The following is a 14,958-nucleotide window of genomic DNA, read 5'->3' on the forward strand; positions in this document are numbered from 1 at the left end:
ACGGACGGAAGAGGATGTGGTGTTTCGGGCCGGTTGGGTTGGTGTTGCAGTCGATGCAGATCGGAGACGACAACAAATCAGAAGGCCGGATCAGAACATCCACCACCGAGTATGGATTGCCATGTTTCAGCATGCGAGACTCACATTGATCGACCGGAGGGTCTCGTCATCCCAGTACGGACTCCGTACTTTGTATACCATCCAACTACCGCACTATATGTACATACTATACTGATCCAAACCCCATATGTGGCAATTCATGCTCACGATGGAGTCGGGCCAATTTACGCCTGCGGCACTGGGACTCCGGGTGGAGGATTCTCGCCCTCAGACCCGGGTGATCCACGGCCCCCATGATTCACCAGGGTCTGGATCTGATATCCAACGGAGGCGTTCAGGGGGTGCGCGAGGGGAGAATCCAAACACCCTCGCACTCTAGCAGTGCCTGTGGAAGCCGGGCCGTGGCCGGAGATAGAGGGCAGACACGGAGGACCGAGATCGTCATCACGCTAGACAATTAGACTCGTGGTTGAGGCGACCACAATCTCCCGCAGCATCGACGGGGAGTCAGTCCCAACATGAAGCAACACCGTCGAGGCCGCTAACAGAGTCCGTCAAGTTGCGCACCGGCTGCAAGTGCCGTCACACTCGGTGCTGGTTTCCCTGCGAGTTTTTGGCAACAGACGGATCGTCGCCTCTGGCGTCTAAGCCCGGTTTCCTGATCAATCAGCGACGGCGTGGATATCATCACACCCCGACGGACCAATGGACGAGGAGCGACGAGTTGGTGCCCCTCGAAACGGCTGGCCGATCTTACTTTTTCATTCAAGACTCCATGGTACGGGGGGCCAAGGCTTGGTGGCCAATGAAACCCGGCGAGCCGAGTCGAGTCAACCGTGTGGAACGACCGTGCTCGTCGGAGTTGTGCGATCGTTCTGAGGAATAAGGACTGATGGAGATGAAATTGAAGTTGAGTGGACGAGGGATGACGGAGGGAAGAGTCACCGGAGGAGGCACAACCTTGGGAAGTGTATACCCACGGCCAGTTCTGGTCGCCAGGGGGGAAAATATTCGATCGCCGGCATTCCGCGTGTGGCGGAGGAGGAAGTTGTGGCTTTGGTCTGAGACCATCGATTGCTGCTAACCCACTGCATTACGTATGTGGGTGCTATCCTGGGCCCCCTCTCGATAGTTATAACATTGCATCTGCACTGTTGCGAAGGCGTGGTGGAATTACCGGCGCATCTATTGCAAAGCGAAAGACCAGAATATTTCCCATCGCGAATCCATCGGGAGAGAGAATGTCAACAAGAATGTACTCACCGAGGAATTCTGGTGTGTTCCTGGAAGCTTCAGCCACGCCAGCCAATGTTACGCATTGCGGTGGAGCTTCCGACCATGGTATTCGGTTTACTGTGCGCCGCGTCAGGCAAGGTGGAAAAAAAAAACACGGAGTGTAGTTGTATAGAGGAAGTGAATGAAAACCATTGATACCAACCATTTTCTCTGCGCACTGAGAGCACAGTCGAGTGAAATCACCATCGATCTCGAGAGTGGAAAAGACGCAAGAATACTGTAGGGAGTGTACACGGATGCCTGGCTGTCCCGCCCATACTAAGTCGTATACATACAGGCTCCACCCAGCCATGCCGGTGTAAACGACCGCCCCGACTCTCTTTTCTTCCCCTTCCCCTACACCTTCACTCACCAATCCCCCCCCCCATCCCGCATCGGAAGCGAGACGATGCGAACTCGCTTCTGACACCCCTGCGAGACTGCCGTGAACGCCCAGGGCATTCGTTGACTCCCACCCCCTTGACTCTCGCTCGTTGGGTTATCTCGCTGAGGAGTGACCACGTCAAACCACTGACATACACGGCGTCCGGGTTTGCTTTCCCCTCGACGACATCCTCGCTTGCATCGTGTGTGGTGCTGAAAAAAAAGTCGGGATTGGGTCCTCGAAGGACAAGGAATCAAAACCCAAGGGATCGCGGGTGGCTGAACGACAAGACTTCGGATCAGTCAACTCGGTCATCCGCCATGCATCTCTCGCTGCTCTTACCAGTCTTTGCTCTGCTAGCCCGGCCCTGGGTGGAGGCAAACACCCTTGCCTATTGCGCTACGGACAATACAGGCTCCTCATTCTCCTCTGGTAAGTGGTGGTAGAAATTGTCCAAAACTCAGACCGGCTAGTTGGGCTTCTGGCTGACTGAACCCGCTCATAGTGAGCAGTATCTACCAATCGAACGGAGCATGCCAGGAGACTTGCGCCAAATATGCCCTCGGTGTCTTGCAAGGAAATGACTGTTGGTGCACCAACGTCGCACCCTCAGAAGACTCGCAAAAGAGCACTTCCGACTGCCCCAGTGGATGCCCTGGTTATCCCAATGACAGCTGTGGAAGTTCTTCTAAAGGGTTGTTTGCCTACGTGAGCATCTCTGGCAATTCGGTCACCACCACTGCCGATGGCTCTTCCTCTTCGACTTCCTCGGTAAGCTATCCTCTGCGTATGCTGCGCCCTTCGAGTCCGTCGTTACCGTAGGTGTCGATGGAGCCCCGTTGGTTCTCTATCTGCGTTCATGTCTAGCTGTATACTCTCTTCCATGGGAATTGGTTTTAATGGCTGGGATAGGGAACCACGAGCAGTACATCCTCGACGTCGAGTTCGACGACTACAACTGTATTTTTCGCTTGGAACGGACTAAATTACCCCTCCATGTTGCTGACTTTGCATTCCAGAGCTCCTCTTCTTCGGACACCACGACGACTGGAAATGTTGCCGTCCAGACGACCTCGGACGGCGAAGTAAAAACCATCACCGTCCCTGCCGCCAGTTCAACCTCCGGCGCGGATCGTGCGTCTGCTGACACCGCTACCACCAAGGACAACTCCAAACTGAGCGGGGGTTCTATTGCGGGTATTGTGATCGGTGTGGTGGGCGGTCTCGCCCTCCTGGGAGCACTCATCTTCATGATTTTCTTCTACCGCAAGCGTGCTCGATCAGCCAGCCCCGTGCCAAGTCAAGAGATGGGTCAAAATAGTCAGGGATCCAGCTTCGTTCGAGGCGTCTTCCCTCAAGGTCACAACCCTGAACTGTCGGGGTCGTCTAGCCTGGGTCGCAAGGCGACGTTCACCGATAACCGCATGAAGACGGACATCTACCCCAACGGTCCCCGGGAGAGCAGCGTGTCGCTCCAGGACAACGAGGACTACTCACGGCCCGTCCTTCGGGTAAGACCTTGCACTTCTTTGGTTCATAGTAGAAAAAACACTTGCGCTGACTTACTCCCTAGCTCACCAACCCCGACTAATTTTGTCTCGGTTCATCCATCGACGTTTCCTTCCTCCCCACCACCATCTCTCTGAGATGTCAACCCGCTTCGTTAATTCTCCGCGACTTTGCGAAAATCAGCTCTGTTATGATACCCAATTGTCACTTGACTTACTTTTATTCTCCGGCGGGGGATGCGAAGAGAAACCAAGATGGAAGCCCTATGAAGCGGGGTTCTCGATTGTGCCACGAAATTGTTCCCCTCCCTTATTTACGTGACTTGCTGCGAAATGAGACGACTGGGAGAAAGAATCTCCCCATGGACCATTCAAAGGTGCCTGGGCACTCCTAGATCCTTGGCCACACGATGATCAGCCGTCGAGACGAGTTCACGAGCAACATACATACCTTGCATAACTACCATGGATGACGGCGTCCACCCGTGTGATTCCAGCGTACATACAACTCCCCCTGGCCGCGTCACCTTCCTGATCTCATTTTAATTCTGATCTTCCAACTTGCTGTACCATTCCACCAGGTCCTGTGTTATCTTAATCCCCATGCTCTTCTCTGTTTGGGACCTGCTGAGGCGTTAGCCCCCTGGTGTGTAGAGAGTGATACATCCACAATCATATCTAACTTACGGTAGCACCTTACACCCGCGAGAGACTAGTTTTGCCCCATGGACTTGGCCTTGTGTGACTCGCCACGCAATTGCGATTTCTTCCAGCGGGCCCAGTGTCCATGTTCGTATTACCGCTGTGAACGGCCCAGTCTAGACGTGGCGGCCTTGCTGTTGCTCTGCGTCTAGACCACCTTGGCAGCCCGCTCCACCGGGAAACCCTAATGTCGCAACTGAGAACACGTCATGTCTGATTGTCATTCTGTTCAACGCGGTGAAATTCTAACCAGTCATATTCGAAATGATCGCCAGCTGACTTGACAATACATGGCGTTCACCTACGTAGCGTGGTGATGAAATGATATAGGCAAGTTTCCTGTTTTGATTATCCTACGTAGAAGCTCGGTCATAGAATGGCTGATCACCTTGTTTAGGATGAAACGACTGTATTGGTTGTTCTAGCCCTAATCGACAAGCAGTGTTCCCAGAGGACAACCGAAAGAAGATAGAAGAAAATACACCCTTCTAGGACAACATGGAGGAAATGGTTAGTAGCAAGCATCGGCAACACCGAACAACATCAACCACACACACAAAAAGGAATCCAGATACGTATCCTTGAGCAACGCTCATGTCGCGAGCATCTCGACAATCTCCATCTCCCCAAAGAGCTCGGCCGCCTGCATCGGAGTCCGGCCATACTCGTCGACAAGAGTCAAGTCCGGCCGAGTGGGACTCTCGTTCAGAAGGATACCTACCATCTCGGGGCTGCGCCGGCGCACAGCATAGTGCAAGGGCGTCGCCAAACCCGTCGCCGACGACGTGCCACGAGCGTTGACATCGACATTCCGGCCGAGCAGCATGCGAAGCACACCCGCCGACGCAGCCTCAACCGCGAGGTGCAGGGCGCTCTCGCCGCGGTAGTTCATAACGTCCAGCGACACGCCCCTATCGATCAAGTCAGCCGCGATCTCGAAGTGGCGATGGATCAGCGCGCAGTGCAGGGGCGCGTAGCCGAGATTGTTGCAGCGCGCGAGGTCGGCGCCGGCGTCGACGAGCCGGCGCGCCAGGCCTGCATCGTGGTTCTGCATGGCCAGGTGCAGCGCCGTATCGCCCGCGTCGGACCTGGCATCGATTGTCTGCGCCGAGAGCAGCGGTAGGAGCATGTCTAGGATGGCGGGCTCGCCGCGCCGGACCGCGCTGTGCAGCGGCGTCTCGCCGCCGTAGCCGGCTGCGTCGACGGGGCCCCGTTCCAGCGCCACCTGGACTGTCTGGGGATGGCAGGAAGACACGATGTTCTGCATCACATCGGGCTCGGATAGATCGCTGCCCGCGGAGATGAGGTGGGAAAGGATCTCGTCGTGCATGGCGCGCGCTGCATATGCCACAGGGCTCATTTGCAGAATCAAGTCCTGCGTGCAAGGGTTAGCGCCGTGCTCCAAAAGCAACTTCACCATATCGGTCTTCCTTGACAGGACCGCCAGGCTGAGCATCCATGCCCCGGAGCTGGTGTATGAGTTGGCCGGGACGCCGGCGTCGAGCAAGGCCCGCACTGCGTCGAGATTGCCCTCGAACACCATGCGTCCGAACCGCTCTTTCGAGCCGGGCAGGTATTTTGTGCAGGCATTGGGGTCTGCCCGGTCGATGACTTCCACCGGCAGATCGATACCCGGGGTGGCTCCGTCGGCGTATTTGAAGTTCCTGTGATACAGCTGAGGCGCACCAAGGGCGTGCTCTTTCGCTCGGCCTTTCAGTTCTGGCTTGAGGAGGACGTGGAGATCGGCGCATGCTGTGGAGAAGTTAGCAAGTGATGCATCGCCTAAAACGCTGGTGATTTCAAGGACCAGCTCAGGAGGCAGGTTACCGAGAGAGACCGATGGATCAGGAGAAGGCTTACCTGAGTGATTATTCCCATCCTGGGAGGGATGGAAGGAAGCATTCGTGTTCATGGTGTTACCTGTGTCCTGATTAGCACCACAGCTTGTATATGGTTGAACAGGAAACTAGGGATGGGTCTTAAGGTGGCGTTGAGAGTTGCCCTCTGGGCCAGTCGATGTTTTCGTTTTGAACAGTGAGGCTGCAATGGAGGCAATGCTGTTTTCAAAGTGGAGGGTGTTGAAGATGGTGAAGATGATGGTGCACAGTTTGGTAGGTATCCAGGCAATTTATATAGACCAGAATCCAAAAGGATATCTCACATTGAAGCGAGATGGCATTGTGCTAAGAAATCACCGGACAAAGGAGCTGAGAGACAATGCCATTGTTGATTCTTTTAGTCCTTTATACACGTCGATGCAGAGGCGCCTAGAGCTTGGTGAGTGAAAGCCACCTTTGTCTCATATCAAGGCAGGGAACAGCAGTTCAAATCGGATTAGAGGGACGGAGGCAATATCGGACGCAGTTTCTGGTCAATTTCCAATATCTAAGAATTGTCTGTAGCTATACTGGATTTCTCAAGATCTGGTAGTCTTTGTGAAGTACATAGACTGTCAGCCGCGTCTAGCAGATTTTTCGGAAATCTACAGCTCACTGTTTTGCTAACATAATGAGGATTGACCAGGGAATATACCTAGCTATTCATTTGACCAAGCAAACATTAGCAGCCAAGGTATTTCCATACTGTCAGACGAAGACAATGAGACTAGTGAAAGAAAGAACTTCTTCGAGAAGGTGCTGGCTAATTTCCAATGCGCTGCATAATCCAGGTGTTCGGCGAGAGTATGAGCAGAGAGGGATATGACGTTATAATATCACACTGGCCAACGGTCTATAATAGCGGGTGGTGTTTCCTCGTAGAATGGCGACAGCACACTCAATTGGGCTTTCTGTTGAAATTCGAAGCGCTTCCCCATGCATTCCACGGTAAAACATAGTATCAAGTTATGTCTTTGCCGAATATTGAAAGTATAGAGATCGTATGGGATATTCTCGGTTCGCAAACCCAGGATATTGCTAATGTCAACGGCTTCAGATTCCGGTAATGGTGTGTCCATGGAATATTTAGATCCCAGAGAGACCAAGCTAGTGTGCGAGACTTCGCGGCGCAGGGTTCGCACACTTGTAACTTGTTCGACATCAACGGTCGCCGACTTGAGTTGCACAGCTGGTATATCGGCGGCCGTGGACTTGCCTGGCACGTATTCCAGTTTTAACTCAACGAGAGGAATAGCACCATGGACGATTCTCGTGCCAATGATGCTATGGAGCTTGAACTCAGCTCTTGTCGTCATACCGTCGGGACCGAAAGCCATATGAAATCTGTCTTTGAGTGTAAGAGGGCGTGTTTGCGTCTCTTCCCGAGGGATGAGAGAGCTCCTAAGGGAGAAGCGTCTCCCTTCGGTTATGCATAACATCTTGGGGTCTTCTTCATGCCGGTATGTGTCCAATGATAGTGTCATCCACTCTTTCTCGTGATGAGTGAGTGATACCCATCTCGCTTCCAATTGATATACCACTGCCGCAGAGAAGATTGGACCACCGGAAAAAGTGAAGGATCGCGGGAGTACTTTATTGGCCTGAACGGTGCTCCAGTCTTTCTGATTGGCATCAAGCCAGATTTCTTGTTTCATCCCATTATGCGGTCTGGAAGGGAACGTGAACAAGAAAGGCCAGCCACCAGGAGGCATCGAGGAGAATGGACGGCGGCCCTCGTAGAGGACTTGTCTGGATCGAATAAGGAATTGTGTGCTCGTGCCATAATCTCCTGGACTGACAGTCGAGGCCTTTAGTTCAATCATGGAACGCCCCGAGAATACTATGCTCAAAGTACCCCATTCTTCCTCATCGAACTCGGCGAGTTCGATTTCTCCCTGAACTAGAGCACCGGGCAGATACCCTCTGTTGGGACAATCGAGATGGATTTGCATTCCTGGCAACTATACTCACGGAAGAGAAAAAGCGCGGTCGCCTGCTGCAATCCATGAACTTGCCTCAAGGTGATGTAAAAGCAGGGAAACAGGGAAGCGGGAAGTTCCCTGCCCAAGGACTTATTTGAACAGTCCGCTGGGCAGGCTTAGTCAGGGTGTTTCGAATGGGGCTACCTAGGTATCTCATCTGAAGAGGAATTGGATCATCGAGAATGACGAAATCCAAGATGTTTCACAAGTCGAATACTTTGATCGAGGGGTGGAGCGTTCTACAGCTTGGCGCCGTCCACTTTGAGAGACTAAGTCTCACGGCCCAACTCGAGCGGTGACTTGGTAATGAAGACTGCTCCGAATTCCTCCTATATGACTGGCCGAAGAAATAGTAGTGTGCCTGAGACCACCAGAGTGCAAGAATGGTCAAAATCAAAGAGCATACGCCTCCCAACTTTCCCCAAGGCCATAATTTATTCATGAAGCAGTGTCTGAAGGCGAGTGCTCCACAGTTGGCTTGGGCTCTGATGTACTTTCATGCCGTCCCATCTCTTCGATATACTCGGGCTTGAGCTGCCCGTGTTTGTCATAACGGTAGGGCTCTTTCAGAGAGATCGATACAACATCAAAGACGTTGGTGGACTTCTTAAAAATGTCATCCATCTCTTCGAGGGAGCGATAGCGCGTCTCCGGATAGAAGAAGAAGACAACGGGGAAGATGAAGGCGTTTCTGTGCTTATCAGTATTGATGCTCACGCTTAGGTGGGAAAATGGGATTTCTTAGGAGGACATACATGACGGCGAAAATGATGTATGTTTGATACCCAATGCTATCGAACGCAACCGGCGTGATCATGACAACTAGAAAGTTAAAGATCCTGGACACTGTTAGTCAAGCTTGAGACTATTTAGTCTAACCAGGCTCACCAATTTCCAGAGGTTGAGAGTGCATTAGTTGGGGCCCGAATACGGAGAGGCACAATCTCAGCGGGATACAGCCAGGTCATCCCCAACCAACCCAGGGCAAAGAAGGTGTTGAAAACAAAGAGAAACACGGCTTGAGAGGGACCACCACCAGGGTGACCGTGATCCAATGCCCATAAAGTCACTGCAAGAGCGACCATGGAGAGCGACATTCCAGCGGCCTAAACAAGAGATAAGTCAGCGACCTTATCATCATGGATTTCTTTCCAGAAGAAGTCATTTACCCCAACAAGCATCAGCTTACGACGGCCGATTAGTTCTATGACAAAGATTGGAATCAGAGAAGCTAAAAAGTACTCGGTTCCGTTACAGGCGGCCAGTAGCTTCGGGTAGTTGTTCTGAGATAGATTGATCTTCTTGAAAAGAATTGGCGCCTGGAGAGCTGAATTAGCAACCGTACTGAATGAAGGTTGTTTTTTCACGTTATCTCACATAGTAAGTAATAAGATTAATACCAGAGATCTGCTGGAACATCTGGTTGACATAGGCAAGTACAACTCGATGGAATTCGCGGTATTCAGACATCTCGAATAGACTTCGGTAGGATCCCTTTGACATCTCGAGGACAGTAAGTTTGACGGAGTCAAACTCGTTCCTGATGAACGGGTCCTCACGAGGCTTCTCATTCAAAGCCTCGAGTACTTCAAGGGCGTCTTCATCGCGGCCCTGCATGACAAGCCATCGCGGCGACTCAGGCAAGTTGAGAATTGATCCAAAAATAATTAGTGTAAAAACGATCTGGAAAGCCAGCGGAAAGCGCCATGCAACTTCCTGTTCTCCGATCCATGCCATTCCTATATTGACGGTTAATTTACTTTTTGGTTTTTTGGGTAGTTGTTCAATGCTCAACGATACAACGGACGTACCATAGTTGATCCAGTAACTGATCATGATTCCTGCCGTAATCAACATCCCTTCAATCATGACAAGCTTGCCTCTTTCATGGGCCTGTGCAGTTTCCGATTGCCAGGTAGCTAGAATGACCGAATAAGTCACAATCAAATTAAAAAATGATGCGTTGGACATATGGAAGCACTTACGGACAGTGGACGTGTTCATTCCGTTGCCCCATCCGGTCACGATTCGTCCGACGATGAACTGGGGCAACTGGTACGAGGTGCACTGCAACAGAGCACCAACGGTCATGATAACGGATCCCACGAAGATAGTCTTGCGACGACCCATTGGGTTTCCAACAAAAATAGTGAAGACGGCACCCAAGAAGCATCCCAGATTGTATGCAGCAACAGCGATTCCCTGGTAGGTAGAGCGAGCACTCTTTTCTCCATCAGTGAGGCCAGGTGCTTCAGAATCAATATCTGGAAAATATTTGGTGAAAGAAGGCAGGTCCAGAAGTCCACCCGTGACACCCTGATCATATCCAAAGAGGCTGTCGTGTGATGAGCTTGATACCAGAATTCATGGATAAGGGACCCTACAGGAAATCAAGACCAGCAATCCAACTGATGGCAAGACTGAGGGCATTGCCCTTGAGCCCAAAATACTTGGGAACCCCAAGCATAGTGGTAGATTCTAGTTCGCCACAATCTAGTCTAGAGCCAAGCAGGTGAAAGATGAGAGAACGCGGACCAGAGGAGCCTGATGCGCAACCCCATTGAAATATGAATTCGGCTACAGACCTGGTCTCACGATGTATATCCCTCAATCAGGGCACAGGCGAACGGGTTTCCTATATCGAGTTAGAGCAGAGAACCGACTCTGCTTGGCGAAGAAGACGCTTGGCGGACAAGAATCTTGGCCATGGGGCCGTCGTCTGAGCGCATCATTCCCCAAAGCCGAAGGCCTATGTCGATACCTGAGTGACTCTCAGTTGTGCACGAAGTGCACCGACCTTCAAATGTCACCATTGCCCCAAGTGATATCTGATCGCGTGGGTCAAGGCCGCGGATTACTCTAGAAGATGTTGGTTTAGAGTATGATGGTGGCGCTGCTGGCGGCGGGAAGGTAGCAACCCCGGTGAACGCTAGCATCCTGCGTGCGCCCGGGGACATAGCCGGTTCAAGGATTTAGAGTATCCTCATTGGTAGATCTCTCGTCGGGCTTCGTGGTGGGAACCTTGAACCTTCATGGCTTGTGTCGGAGGGCAATGTTGGAGCTGGGGATCGGGCGTGGGGTTTCAGTCGGGGAAAGGGTCTTTTGCGTAGCCCCATGGGGACGTCATGCTCACCTCCACGTTGTACCTCGGGATGTTCATATTGAGTATGGATAATCATCATCTGCGTCGGGCCCCATCGTCGGCAACCGAGCGCCGGCCAAGCCGGCCAAGACTGAGCATTCGGGGCCTCCAAGGTATATTCGGTATCGCTCGGCTGGTGATGACGAAAACAGGCTTGGCTCAGCGAGAAGGACGTCGCGGCTGAAAGAGATCTGTGTAGATCTTGTGGATGGCCTGATGAAGAAAAGGTGTCGAAGCTGGAAGGCGAGGAAGTCACTGCGGCCCACATGACACTTGCATCCGCTTTTTTCAGGCCAGCAATTTCATACATGTTGCTATTCCGCGCTTGATATGGCAAAGTGAATTGATCATTCAAGTGTCTACAATCAATCCTTTTCGTCCAACTTCACTCTTGGTGATTCTTTTCCCATCTTGGATCAGCATAATAGGGAGAAGATCTTATAGTGATATGATATGGCTTTGCTTGGATTCACCTTTACCACCGGGGGATGGGTGACGTTCACTGAGCAAGAATCTTCACTTTGCTTGACAACTTTGTGCTTTACTTCCACCTGCACTTGCGAGTGCTTTCAATCTTCTCGCTGTCATCACTCGCATCGCATCTTTACTCACAGACCTCTACCACTTCGGGCCATCTGCGTATCTCTTTTGACTTTGTACGTCTCTTCTCGCGCCAACCCTGATCCCTCGCGTCTCAGCTGTCGTGTCCACAATCAACCCTCGTCACCTAATCTGGCAAGAAGAAATTGCTAGTAGCGCCTTGATATTACCGTGGTCATAATTATGTCTGAGGAATGGGTTATGCTTGGGCTTGTCCCAGTTGTCAAACTCAGAGGAAGCTCCAATTATCGTCTGTGGGCATTCAGCCTTGAGGTGGCCTTGCGAGTCCGGGATCCTGAATACTGGGGAATCCTTATTGACAAAGACCCATTGCCTGAAGCTGATGCTTCGTCAATTTTGACCAGTCAGTGCTGGGCCCGATTTTGTGTCGCAAGAAACAGACGCGTTGCTCCAGCGGATGTCACTGAACAACAGATACGGAAGCACGTCTTTGCAATGCAACCCATCCGCCAGGAGTTCGATCAATACCTCACCTGTGTCAATTCAAAACGCAAGGTAGCTGCTCCAATCGTTCTAGGTCTCTTGACTTCTACACTCAATGTCGATTGTGAAGGCCTTCCGGGATCCGCGCAGGAGGCATTCGAGTGGTTACGGAACAAGTATGGTGATGAACGCCATGTCGACGAGCATCCTGCATGGATTCAATTTTGTGATCTCCGCTGGAGAGGAGACGACCGTAACCTATTCATTCGACAGTTTCGGTATTTGTTCAGGGAACTCGCCCGAGCCACAGATCTCAGGTCCCCTGAAGTTGCCCTTTGTCAGTTCATCAATGCGATACGGGCCCATGAAGAGGACTGGCGGGGGATCCAGCCAGCTTTGATGCACTTCAATCCAACAGAAGGCATGGCAAAAATCTACCAAGCCTTCCTTGCTCTTCCATGATGTCTTTGTCTCATCTACCGTGCTAACACCGCGAATGTTCTACCTCGGTTACCCTACCCGGATTTAGTCACTGTGACAGGCCTTCGGTGCTTCATTGAGCTCCAAAACCATTTTCTGGTGGATTGTGTATCGCCATAGGCGAAGATGAATGGGTTTATGTTTTCGATCACATCGCCGCCGCCAAGAGGCTGGACATTTTTACCCTTTCGGGCATAGCGGTGCCCTTTTGTCCGATTTGGTACATGCAGTCCAGGCCCTCTCATCTGTGTATCTCGTGCTCAATTCCATTTGTATTGCATGAGGCACCAGTGACTCTCAAAAACCTGATTGTAAACCACCTAGGTATATCCAACGATAACGTGTTGGGCTCATCAAGCCGCTATGTTGAGGGTATTCAACCGACGGCTCATCGAACCAGACATGCATAGTAGATCACGACAAGACTGCAAGATAAGCCCAAATCAAGACGTTAGGAGCCAATAATCAAGTCGCCATGCTCAAAATAGACAGCATCTGGATCTGCATTTCCTCACCAAACGCGGAAAAGGCATTCGAGTCGACCACCGCCAACCAAAGGGAGGCATGAGATGCGCGTATCGCGATATCATCCATAGATGTGAGCTTCCCCGCTTCGTAGATCCGGGTCTGATTGCAAGCATATCTTCCGAGATACCAAAGTACTCTGCTCGAATGCTGCCAGTACTTATTAGTCCGGTGCCCTGCCACCCCGTGGCGCCGTCAATGTCGTTCTAAACCATCCCCGCCCACTGCGCCATTCGGTGGACATAACACGTCCAATGCAACGATTTATCCCAGAAGAGACAAACCTGCAGCCCCCTTCGGCCCTATCTCCTATGCAAACCCCAGTCATGGATTTCCTCCAAAGCCCAGAAAGCGCCTGGCGAGTCGGACTGATCCTGGTAACTGTCACCGCCATCTACTTCATCTTCCGGCGAACATCGACCAAGTCCATCACAAGAGTCACCCTACGCGACCGCAAAGATTCCACAGCAAGGACGCCCCCGCGCTCCATATCCCCGGAGAAGAAAGCCAATAGCGCCACCTCGCCCCCCAACTATAACGATGCCCTGCCCCCATCGCGTAGGGAGGCGCTCCTCCAACTAAAGGGAGATGCTCTTCGTGGGCGCAAAGTCGACGAAGCAGAGATCCGCCGCAAGATACTCCCAATGATGGCAAATTATATGGAATGCCCAGGCGACTTGTACACCCCGACAGGATTTTCGGTAGACGAGGTGAAAGCATTGGGAGACTTCCCAGACTATGCGACCTTCAGCGGAGTTCCCCTTCCCAGCGCCTACCCCGAACACGATATTAATAAAGCAATACCCCGTCCCTATCGGCCGTTCAGGTGGCCCTACCATCAAACCATGTGTACGTCCTGCATGCCCCCGTTGATAGCACCGAAAGACGATTAACCGCCCGCCGTATCATCACAGCGTTGACCAGACTCGAGACTGATTGGTGGATCGAGCTCGAAAGCACATATAAGAGCCGCATCGCGCAGCGCAAAGAGCTGTATGCCAAGAACGGGAAGGCTGTCCTGGACGCCTTTCCAGGCTCGGAGCTTGCTTGCAAGGAACTCATGGAGATGGTTCTGCAGTTCATCTGCGCGAGATATCCGCAGTACTTCACAGTGGTGGACAAGCGTGTGCTACAGAACCGCATCCTGGGCACGGAACAAGACATTCGAGCCAAGCACCCACTAGAGATTCTTCTCGACAATGTCCCCGAAGACTTTGCGTTGATGCTGCGGGATGATAAGACCGGGTTTTACTTCCTGCAGGCAGCGGTGATTTGCTCGGCGCTTGGCTGGAATGTAGCCTCCAAGATCGGGAAACAGTTGCATCGAATTCATCAGCCGATCCCAGATTATAAAGAGAAGATGCAGTTCTCTATGGACCGGTATGTTAGCGTTTTGACTGCCGGCTGCTTTCAACCAATCGCTGATTGAGAGCTTAGCTTCTTTACCAAGATGCCGACGGATAGGCCGATTCAACGTGGCTCATGGGGACTGGAAGTTGGAGAGCCGTTGTATATGCCCCCAGGCGATCCTCATGAAGCGCTTCGTCTCTCACAAGACCCCAACCTTCGGATTGACGACTGTACACTGCGTGTTGACTGGCAGACTCTCCGACGGCTGCCTCTTTCTGCGTCCGTTGTGTTCAATTTCAAGGCCGTTTTTACTCCGGTCACCGAGTTCCGTAATGAGCCTGCTGTGCCAGCATTGGTGGCCAAGGTCTTGAAGGAAGGCAAGCAAAGTCTTATGCAGTACAAGGGCGTCTGGCATGTCCAGCATGTTATACTGCCCAAAATGGAAGAGTGGGCTGCGGAGCAAGAAGAAAAAGGCATTGTTCCAAAGGGGTGGGAGGTCGCCACTCCGAATGAAAGTCCGTGGTTCAGAGGGTGGGAGGAGAAATGGCATTGTCAGCAGGGTTTCTAGAGTGGGTTGGTCTGATTTGCAGGTATTTGCATTACATTTTGTTTGGACTGCCATGGACAG

General features: G+C 52.0%; 6 protein-coding genes across 6 annotated transcripts; 3 read left to right on the forward strand and 3 right to left on the reverse strand.

The window, feature by feature from the left end:
* Positions 1-2,040: 2,040 nt before the first annotated feature.
* Positions 2,041-3,311, forward strand: N7459_008109 (ER membrane protein Wsc4; the record flags this gene model as incomplete). The annotated part of the gene is made up of 4 exons (XM_056947277.1): positions 2,041-2,152; positions 2,226-2,491; positions 2,644-3,231; positions 3,294-3,311. The coding sequence occupies 4 exons, from the start codon at positions 2,041-2,043 to the stop codon at positions 3,309-3,311; spliced, it is 984 nt and encodes a 327-aa protein (XP_056796787.1).
* Positions 3,312-4,522: 1,211 nt separating this feature from the next.
* N7459_008110 (F-box domain and ankyrin repeat protein) lies at positions 4,523-5,842 on the reverse strand (the record flags this gene model as incomplete). The annotated part of the gene is made up of 1 exon (XM_056947278.1): positions 4,523-5,842. The coding sequence occupies one exon, from the start codon at positions 5,840-5,842 to the stop codon at positions 4,523-4,525; it is 1,320 nt and encodes a 439-aa protein (XP_056796788.1).
* An 801-nt stretch (positions 5,843-6,643) lies between these two features.
* N7459_008111 (uncharacterized protein) lies at positions 6,644-7,759 on the reverse strand (the record flags this gene model as incomplete). The annotated part of the gene is made up of 1 exon (XM_056947279.1): positions 6,644-7,759. The coding sequence occupies one exon, from the start codon at positions 7,757-7,759 to the stop codon at positions 6,644-6,646; it is 1,116 nt and encodes a 371-aa protein (XP_056796789.1).
* A 468-nt stretch (positions 7,760-8,227) lies between these two features.
* N7459_008112 (uncharacterized protein) lies at positions 8,228-10,256 on the reverse strand (the record flags this gene model as incomplete). The annotated part of the gene is made up of 8 exons (XM_056947280.1): positions 8,228-8,480; positions 8,545-8,628; positions 8,678-8,895; positions 8,959-9,108; positions 9,167-9,528; positions 9,601-9,708; positions 9,775-10,124; positions 10,174-10,256. The coding sequence occupies 8 exons, from the start codon at positions 10,254-10,256 to the stop codon at positions 8,228-8,230; spliced, it is 1,608 nt and encodes a 535-aa protein (XP_056796790.1).
* A 1,458-nt stretch (positions 10,257-11,714) lies between these two features.
* N7459_008113 (uncharacterized protein) lies at positions 11,715-12,437 on the forward strand (the record flags this gene model as incomplete). Its single annotated transcript, XM_056947281.1, has 1 exon — positions 11,715-12,437. The coding sequence occupies one exon, from the start codon at positions 11,715-11,717 to the stop codon at positions 12,435-12,437; it is 723 nt and encodes a 240-aa protein (XP_056796791.1).
* A 797-nt stretch (positions 12,438-13,234) lies between these two features.
* Positions 13,235-14,898, forward strand: N7459_008114 (heme-dependent oxidative N-demethylase family protein; the record flags this gene model as incomplete). Its single annotated transcript, XM_056947282.1, has 3 exons — positions 13,235-13,829; positions 13,895-14,360; positions 14,418-14,898. 3 exons carry the CDS (start codon positions 13,235-13,237, stop codon positions 14,896-14,898), a joined length of 1,542 nt encoding a protein of 513 aa, XP_056796792.1.
* Between the last annotated feature and the right edge of the window lie 60 nt (positions 14,899-14,958).

This window comes from Penicillium hispanicum (assembly GCF_028827665.1).
Source record: "Penicillium hispanicum strain IBT 35686 chromosome Unknown utg000007l_segment0_segment0, whole genome shotgun sequence".
NCBI lineage: Eukaryota > Fungi > Ascomycota > Eurotiomycetes > Eurotiales > Aspergillaceae > Penicillium > Penicillium hispanicum.